Source organism: Myotis davidii, unplaced genomic scaffold, assembly GCF_000327345.1.
Source record: "Myotis davidii unplaced genomic scaffold, ASM32734v1 scaffold167, whole genome shotgun sequence".
NCBI lineage: Eukaryota > Metazoa > Chordata > Mammalia > Chiroptera > Vespertilionidae > Myotis > Myotis davidii.
In genome coordinates this window covers 5248460-5258120 of record NW_006300048.1, presented here as the reverse complement: position 1 = coordinate 5258120, position 9661 = coordinate 5248460, and the positions used below count along the sequence as shown (strand labels likewise).

The 9661-nt window shown below is 47.9% G+C and overlaps 1 protein-coding gene across 1 annotated transcript in view; it reads left to right on the top strand.

Moving 5' to 3' along the window:
* The first annotated feature begins 815 nt into the window (after window positions 1-815).
* Window positions 816-9661, top strand: part of CLIC5 (chloride intracellular channel 5) — a 42851-nt gene continuing 34005 nt past the window's right edge. The window contains exons 1-2 of the mRNA XM_015572223.1: window positions 816-932; window positions 5205-5330. Coding sequence (XP_015427709.1) covers window positions 877-932; window positions 5205-5330 — 182 coding nt within the window. The 5' untranslated portion in view covers window positions 816-876. The remainder of the gene's footprint in view (window positions 933-5204; window positions 5331-9661) is intronic.

The following is a 9661-nucleotide window of genomic DNA, read 5'->3' as shown; positions in this document are numbered from 1 at the left end:
GTGAGATATAGGGAGACAGGGTCGAAGTCTGAGGTGTTTGTCCTCACGGCACCCTCATGGAGCAAGGACCAAAGGGTCAGAGAGGGTGAAGTACAGAGGAGCATATTGAGGTTAGGCAGAGCCAAAGAAAAGCATTTCTAATTGTTAGACCTGTCCTCAGAATGGACTGCCTGAGAGAGAAATTCCTGGTTAGTGGGGACAGTCAAGCACAGATTCGATGGTTACTTGGGGCAGCAGTTGATGGCCCAATGTCATTGGTGTTAGTCGATGTGATATGGAAGTTCTGTTTTCCCCTCGGAACCTAGGATTCTGTGGTTTCAGAAAGCCATGACTCCGCATAACCGCCACACTGGAGACTCAACATTCTGTCCATCCCTTACCCTATGCCAGGCATTGCCCCGCAGACACACTAGGAGATAAGGGTGAATACCTTCAGGGGTTAGGCTGGGGCAGCGTTCAGTCAGTTCTCTCCAGACAATTGTTTGGGAGTTACAATCCTCTAAGGACAGGTGGTAGAGAGGAAATAGAAAACAAGTGGTTCCAGTGGTTCTCAACCTGTGGGTCGCGGCCCTTTGGGGGTCAAACGACCCTTTCACAGGGGTCGCCTAAGACCATTGGAAAACACATATATAATTACATATTGTTTTTGTGATTAATCACTACGCTTTAATTATGTTCAATTTGTAACAATGAAACTGGGGGTCACCACAACATGAGGCACTGTATTAAAGGGTCTCGGCATTAGGAAGGTTGAGAACCACTGCTCTATTCCTTCTTGCTAATATGCATGCACAACTCAGGACTCTGCTCTCTTTTTCCTAGGCTGGGATCGATGGGGAAAGCATCGGCAACTGCCCCTTCTCTCAGCGCCTCTTTATGATCCTCTGGCTGAAAGGAGTCGTGTTCAATGTCACCACTGTGGATCTGAAAAGGTAAAAGGTGCCATGTTAATGAGGAACGTGTTTAGCTGCAGGAACAGAGAACCTTCCATGAGGGAGGGAAAAGCCTTCCCATGGCTCCCGGCAGTCTCCTCGGCCAGTTCCCTAGTGACAAGAGGCTGCAAATGCCAGTGTCTCGCTTGGGACTGAGCGCTTCGATGCTTAGATTAGGAAAGTTCAGTTAGCAAGGAAGCAGGAGGGAATGGGCGTAGGGCACCCAGTTGAGAATGCCTGGCACAGGGATGGGCACAGCATCTTAAATCTGGGAGTCAGCCATTCCCATAGTTCTGGGGCCCCCATCCTGGGGGACTAGCAGGGCTTCAGGAGCCAGAGTCTGAGTCTCTAGGGAGTTGAGATCCAGCCCATTTCCCCTGCTCAATCCCAACCTTAGAGTTCCTTAGAGTGAGAGCTCTGGGTTACACGCAGGATGGAAAGTTACTAGTGTTCCTTTTTAAATGCCTCATAAAAATACCAGGTATTGTTCACTCTCAGGAGCCACATTATTTTACTTATTCTCAATTACGGTTTATTCACGGTTATTTTGTATTAACCCACACTCTTCAATCTTGTTTTCTATTTCCTCTCCACCACCTGTCCTTTAAGTGTGGCATCGCTGAGAGCTCACCCCCTGAATGCTTTATCATATGCCTCGACTTTCTTCCCTGTGAGCTTAGCATCTTCGCTCAGCCCCCTTTATGCAGATTAGCCTATACCCAGAACCTGCTATCTTCTAGTTATGGCACCTGCATTTTCAGTGATCACTTCAAACTCTTTATGTAGAGAATGATATCTGTCCGTTTCCTTTGAGCTGGGCTCCCCTCCTGAATTCCTTTGTTCTCCTGTTTTCTAGGCTGAAACATTTCCAGCTCCCCGCTCGTGTCACCTTCACTGTCCGTCAGTGCCCAGGCCGGGGCGCTCTCCCACTGGGCCATCTCTTACCTCCAAGCTCTCGTTCGTTCTCACAGCCCACGCCTATTTCAGGTCCCACTGCTGCCAGCTGCATTGTTTGCTCTTTAAACTGGCCTTCCTCTTTCTAGAATCTAGATCCTTCCAGGTCTCGGTCTCTCTCTCTCTCTCTCCTTATATTATTTTAAGGTTATTCTCTCTAAGATGATGCTCTAATCACATGGCTCCCCCTGCCCAGGACCCCTCTGACACCTCCCAGCGCCTGTGGAATAACCCCTCTGCAGCCTTCCTTTGCCTTTGTCTTTTCCTTGGTTCTTCCCAACATTCTCTCCCCGCTTCTCTCTGACCTTCCAGCCGCTGTCAGGTTGGACGGCCTGCTGCCCTGTTCTCTCCAGCCCTCAGCACCTGGCAGATGCTCCCAGAGGCTGTTCCCACCTTCCTGAAAGGACAGATTGTCCCAGTGCCCCTGCAGCTTGGCCCTCCCCTGGGCTACCCCTCCCACTCCTCCGCTCTCAGACACGTCTGTCACTCAACCTCCTCCAAACTCCCCAGCACCTCTTGTCCCTGATGCCTGGTGTCATCATTTGGTATTTCACCCACTGTGGTATCTACAGTCTTGGCACTTTACAACTAATGAGTGCTTTTCCATAAAAATATCACACAACAGATGACCTTGTAAAGGCCTGTCTTCTTCATTTTATACAAGGAAACTGAGATGGACACATTTAAATCACTTTCCCAAGGTGCCATCTTGAACTGGCGGGGCTGCTTCTAGACTTACTCTCCTTGCTTCAAATGCCATTGTTCTTCACAGCACACCAGCTATGAAGTTTGATTTGTCCTCCACATGAGACGTTAAGTCCCTCAGGAAGAGGCTGGGGTCATGCTTTGTTTCTTGTATCAGTCATAGCAGCTGATTTACTTAGACCCCAGCTAATATCTGTCAAATAAACAAACATGCATCTGCTGTGAAGTTACTACCTGTGACAACTGAAGAGGGTAGCTTCCTTCAGCGGAGAAGAGGAGGTCTCTGGTTACCACCCGTAAACATGGACTTGTGTTACCTGGGGCTCATAATGGCAGAGGGAGCCACCCAGCATTCCTCACGTGCTTGTGCTGTTCCTTCATATCTGTTATCACATCGGACCCTGCCAACACCCTGTGCTGGAGGACAGCACGTATCACAACTCCTGTTTTACAGATAAGCAAGCTTTCTCACTGCCAAAAGATAAGGAGGAAAGAAGGAAGGAAGGAAGGAAGGAAGTCAGGAAGGAAGGAAGGAAGGGAGGGAGGGAGCGAGCGAAGGAGAAAAGAAGGAAGGAAGGGAAGCAAGGAGGGAGGGACAGAGGGAGAAAGATGTATATATACTAGTGGCCCGGTGCATGAAACTCGTGCATGGGGTTGTGTGTCCCTCAGCCCGGCCTGCACCCTCTCCAATCTGGGACCCCTGGGAGGATGTCTGACTGCCAGTTTAGGCCCAATCCAGCCTGCTCTCCCCCAACTGCCCCACTTACTGGCCTGCTTGCCCCCAACTGCCCTCCCCTCCTGGCCTGATCGCCCCTAACTGCCTCTGCCTCGGCCCCACCACTATGGCTTTGTCTGGAAGGTCTTCTGGTCTAATTAGCATATTACCCTTTTATTAGTATAGATAATAAATAGTTAAGGAACTTTTTAATGTATGATATAATACACCACAAGAAGTTTAGCAGTTTCCAAAACTGATTTCTTTTCCTGGCACCAGCACTTACTGGCTGAGTGAGCTTGGACAAGTTACCTTACTGTTATGAGCCTCGGTTTCCTCATCTGCAAGACGTGGTGCTTTGCTGAGAGTCACTGTGAGGAGTTAGTGAGCAGCCGTGTGAAGCATCTGCATGAGGTGCTGGGCCTGCTCAGAGCCAGAGCCCGCACGTGTTGGCTGTTCTTAGCATCACCCCTGCCTCAGGGAGCTGCAGATCAGTCAGGGCAAGAGGCTGGTACACAGCCAGTAACCTGTGAGTTCGACCTGGCAATATGTATGTAAATGCTAAGTATCTAATTTCAACCATAAATGCTGAAGAGGACCAGAGAGAGGACCACAGCTGACCAGCACCCACTGGCAATGTCCCGTGGACCCTCAGCAGCCGTGGGCAGTACTTCCCAGCGTGCCCGACCCGGGAGGCCACTGTTCTCTCCAGTCACAGGAACAAAAGCAAAATAGCAAAACAAAACAAAAACAAAAACCCTCTGTATCTTTAAGCTACAGAGGTAATTGCTAAAAAATAAAATCAGTATGGATTTCTCCTCCCAGCTGAGAACCCAAGCATTGCAGCTCTAAAAACACACACACACAAACAGGAGGGGAGGTAAAGAATGTTCTTACATTGTCTGAAATGGGGGACGCGTACAAAGCAAACAAACGGACTGAGTAAATTAGATTTTAAAAGTGCTTTCAGTCTCACTTGTCTAAGGAGCTCCAAGTGCCGGGTGCAGCTGGGCAGAGTGTGCTTGGGGGGCGATATGGGAGCAGCACCCTAATTGAAATTCCTCTCTTCCCCTCCCAGACTGATTAGGCCAGGAATTTGCAGCATTACAGATTCCTCTTCTCCCGCTGTTTACTTTTCTTCACTTTCCCCATCTGCTGGTTTCCGCTCAGGACTCCCACAAGTGTGGCACCTGAGAGAGCATTGGGGCGAACCTGGGGTCCCAGCCTGCTCCTGGAAGGCTCCATCGCGATTCCTCCGCTTCCTCCTCTCTTCTCAGTGCAGCCCCGTCCTTCGCCTCCCCCCATCTGCCAGCCCACTCCCCCTGACTTGGCTCCGTCCCTCGTCCCTCTCTTGCATCCCCACAGCTGGTGGGAGCCCAGGAGCCCTGGTGGGCGAACAGGGCCCCAGTCAGACACAAGCTCACTCGCCTTCCTGTTGAATATACCCTTAGCCATGCAGAGGACCCTTCTTAGTGTAAAGGTGCGAGGGTTGCATTCATTCATGTATAAAGTTGGGAATTCTGGGCAGGGCATTTTTGTTAAGCTAAGCGCTGAAGGAACCTTTGAAAGCAAAGTCCATCCTCTGCCCTGGGTAGTGAACGCTTGGCACTAATTACATAGTCACCTGCCATTACTCTCTGCCTTTAATAGTACTCAGCTCCTTCCTCTTAGCTTGCTCCTCTCTCAGAGACTTCCCATGTCACCCCACCCTCCTCAGAACCTCTCCAGCAACCCTTCCCCCCAATCCCAGCCCCTCCCCCCCACACCCTACACCATAAATCTGTTTTGCTGACAGGCATGTTGGACAGCACAGGAGTGTAATGTATGACACGCCCCAGGTTGCCCTGAACGTGAGGTGCCCTGGTGTCAGCCACCCCTGAATCTTGCTCTCTCCACAGAAAGCCGGCCGACCTGCACAACCTCGCCCCTGGCACCCATCCGCCCTTCCTGACCTTCAACGGGGACGTGAAGACAGACGTCAATAAGATCGAGGAGTTCCTGGAGGAGACTCTGACCCCTGAAAAGTAATGGCCTGTTTATCTCCACAGCTAACGGCAGGGAGGGGCCCTGTGGGGACTGAAAATATCACAGTGTTAACGTCGAGGGGGCAGATTTCCAAAGGGGCCTCCTTCATTCAGAGCATAGGACCCTCTTTTCAAAGAGACAATCCAGGGCACCCCTCCTCACCCCCAAAGAGCTGCCAATCTCAAAACTGCTCCATAAAGTTCAACGCCAAGAGTGGGCGCCCCTGTGAAGTGGACAGACCACTCCCCCTAAGAATGGCTTCAGGAGCACTGGGGAAGTCAGCACCCCTCCATCCCCCTAAAGAAGTCCTCTCTCCAGTTCACTTTGCCTGGAAGACCCCCACATGAAGGCAAAATCTCCCTCATTTCAGGAGAGCTGAAAGGCTAATGAAATGAAAATAAGCCAGGAGAGAGGCAACCCACAACTCAAAGCCACACGAAGGCATAAATAAGAGTTGTAAATCGGACCAGGTCTGGTCTGAGCTTATAATTAAACATGAGAAAACGGACTTAGAGCAGCATCTCTTCTGAGGAAGGGCACAGGGAGGGGAGACCAGGGGCTGTAGCTTCCTCTCAGGTACGTGAGCTGCTCCCCATGGAAAAGAGGAGTAAAGGGCAGACGGGGCCTAAAAGTAGCTGGAACTGGACCTGTTTGTTATATTGAATTATAATTAGGGAATAAGACAATCACCAAAGTTCTTTTTTTTAATGGAAAAATAATACTATGTATAGAGCTTGGACTTTTTCCTGTAGGGTACATGAAAAGTTCTAAGTGAATGTGCTGGAGAGTCGGTTTTCAGGCTTACTTTCCAGGTTGGGGGCAGGGTGATGAGGAGGGCAGAGATTGGAAGAGTTGGAGGTAGGGAAATCAACAGGGAGGCTCAGTTGGTTGGAGCATTGTCCCATACACCAAAAGGTCAAGGGTTCAATCCCCTGTCAGGGCACATGCCCAGATTGCCCAGTCAGGGTGCATGCAGGGAGACAACCAATTGATGTTTCTCTCTCTCTCTCTCAAATCAATTTAAAAAAAAAATCCTTGGGTGAGGATTTTTTAAAAAAGAAATCAATTGGGAGGAACCAATTGGTGACATCCTATTGGTGAGGACTCAATCACATGACCCTCAACCAAACTGAGAGTGAGAAGCTGGGAAATGCAGAGTAACACATGGATACTTATTGAGTATGATTGGTCTCTGCTGCAGGTCAATTACTTAAAACCTGTCCTTTAAAAAAATGTTTTTATTGATTTTAGAGAGAGAGAAAGGGAGAGGGAGAAACATCAGTTGGCTGCCTCTTGCATGCCCTCTACTAGGGATTGAGCCTGGGAATTGAACCAGCAACTTCTCAGTGCATGGGACTACGCTCAACCAACTGAGCCACACTGGCCAGGGCTTAAAATCTTTCTAATATTTAGTTCTCACATCTATAGAATGATGACCATAATGTTGATTTCAAGGGACTATTGTAGAAGATAGTGCTACTTATCCTAGTGACTGACAGAGTAAGAGCCCATTGAATAGAAGCCTGAAGAGTTAGAAAAAGAAGTCAATGTCTCTTTTGTGACCGTAAGGACAACGGGTGAGCTTAGATCTTAAAACCACAGATCCCAGTGGGTGTCTTTTAATGAATAAGCCAGATTCTGTCCACCTCCAAGGCTCATTTGCTTAAGTAGCAGAGACAGGACAAGGCAAGCTGCTCACAATCAAGGGTCGGAAGAGTCGGAAGCCATTAGTCTGCTTCTCGGGGAAGGGTTGGTGAGACGAGGAAGCAGAGATAATGGAGAAGGGACAGAGGGCAAGTCCACTCACTTTTCAGCTCATTAGAAAAAGGAAGGTTAACACTCAAGCTGCCCCGGGAGCCCCTGAAATCAGCAAAGGTCACTCCACAAGGACAGGAAGACCGACTTTCTTTGTCTCCAGGGGAACCCCAACATCAGGGTCAAGGCCTGGCTGCTGGTAGGCGCGTACTGCATGTTGATTTACTTGCACTGGGGCCCTTTATCAGTGGTGTGGCGGTCAATGTCTGGTCAATGAGAAGTCAGTTGGGACTCTAGGCCAGTGAGAGCCCTTCCATATACAATCACATATGTATTTTTGCTACTATTTACAAAAGAAAGACTTTTTTTGTGGGGGGGGGCAACTGTTTTACTTCCCAGAATGAAGCTGAAGTGCATGCCTAAGATGAGTACATTTGAAATAAGATATCTTAAAAACAGTGGAGAAAAATGTTCACTAGTTAGAGCAGAGGTCCGCAAACTCTTCTGTACAGCCAGATAGTGAGTACACTTGGCTTTGTGGGCCATATAGTCTCGGTTACAACCCCACTCTTATAAAGCAAAAGCAGCTGCAGACAGAATGAATGGACATGGCCATGTCCCACTAATATTTGATTCATGAACACTGACGTGAATTTAATGTTATTTTCACACGTCACAAGATAATATCCCTCTTTTGATTTTGTTTTGATCATGTCAACAGATGTTGGGCTGGATTTGGCCTGCTGGCTGTAGACTGCTAATCTCTGAGTTAGAGAAACTCGCCGTTGCCTTAACTGTCAACAGACATCACAACCTTATTTCCAAGATGTTTCTATGAGTGAAACACTATTCTCTAGCCTTTTGGAGAAAGAGAATGGACTCTCTAGCCCACCTATTGCATATCTCTATATCTATATCTATATCTATATCTATATCTATATCTATATCTATATCTATATCTATATCTATATCTATCTATATCAGCCTAAGCGACTGAAGAACCAAAAGACAGAACAACCGAATGACTGGTTGACTAGTTGCTATGACATGCTCTGACCACCAGGGGGCAGATGCTTAATGCCAGAGCTGCCCACTGGTGGTCACTGTGCTCCCACAGCCTATCTCCCCCAGCTGGCCAACCTCTTGTGGTCAACCAACCCCTCCTCACCCACCCCTTCTGCCAGCTGGCCTCATTGACCCCCTATCAGGGCAACCAGACAACCTCCCACAGCCCCCATTGGCCCTGATTGCCGGCCAGGCCAAAGGACCCCACCTGTGGAGGAATCCGTGCACCAGGCCTCTAGTTTAAAATATAGTGTGAATATGGGGCTGAAATAAATATACTTAATATCCTGCATACAGTAGCCTCCTCAAGTCTAGTTACTGAAATCTGTGAGATACATATTTGAAGGCACACTCCACATAAGGACAAACTTCACATGGGACATATTGCTCTACAGCAGCGGTTCTCAACCTGTGGGTCACGACCCCTTTGGCAGTCGAAAGACCCTTTCACAGGGGTCGCCTAAGACCATCCTGCATATCAGATATTTACATTACAATTCATAACAGTAGCAACATTATAGTTATGAAGTAGCAACGAAAATCATTTTATGGTTGGGTCACAACATGAGGAACTGTATTTAAAGGGCCAGAAGGTTGAGAACTACTGCTCTACAGTAAGGTCTCAATGAGCCCTAGTGCTTAGAAAACAAACAGCACTACCGAGGTCTCCCTGACCATGTGGACTTCGTCCTCCCTCTTGGATTGGGTACCACCCACCCGTGTTTGTCTCAGACCGATCCTGAAAAAATGATCAGATTACTGGAAGTGTGAACAAATGATGACATTAAAAAAACACACACCTAACAAACCCAAACCTAAATAAAAATGCATTTTCTAGACCCTTTTCTCTTTCCATTATTACCTTATCAAGAAAAACAAAGCATTTGGAATCTATTAATAATTTAAGGCAATCAATTCTAAGAGCATGCGAGTCTCTACGAGAAGGTGAAAATAGGAAAGGGTTATCCTAAATTCCCAGGTCTTGGTACATTACCTAGCATCTTGCAATAAAGCTTTCTTTGTGCCCTGAGTCAGAGCAAATGAATTTGATTAATTCCCAGTAACATTCAGGAAGACAGGTGTGTGCAGAACAGGCGCAGAGCGCCCCCTCCTGGTGGATGGAGAGAGTTCAGCCATGCTGTTCAGCCAAGGCTCAGAAAGGATTTGGGGGCTTTGAGGGTAAAACAGCAGTCTGTCTGAAATTAAACAGCTACCTACACGGCCCAAGAGTGGACAGTCCTAGCTAATGGGCCAGGGGAGGGGCAGAAAAAATGAAAGAACAACAAATAATTTTTAAAGGCATTTGGTTCAAATTATTTAAACCATGAAATAAAAAAAAACCTGTTTTGCTTTTCAAATATAAAGCAACCAAAGAGGTGGCCAACCAAATATAATAGCAACCGTTGGCAGCTATTCACCCAGAGATCACAAAGGTTCACAGACTTGATGATAATGACAACCAAGCAATTGTCTTACATCTCCTCTCAGCCCGGCCTGGCCAAACACACAG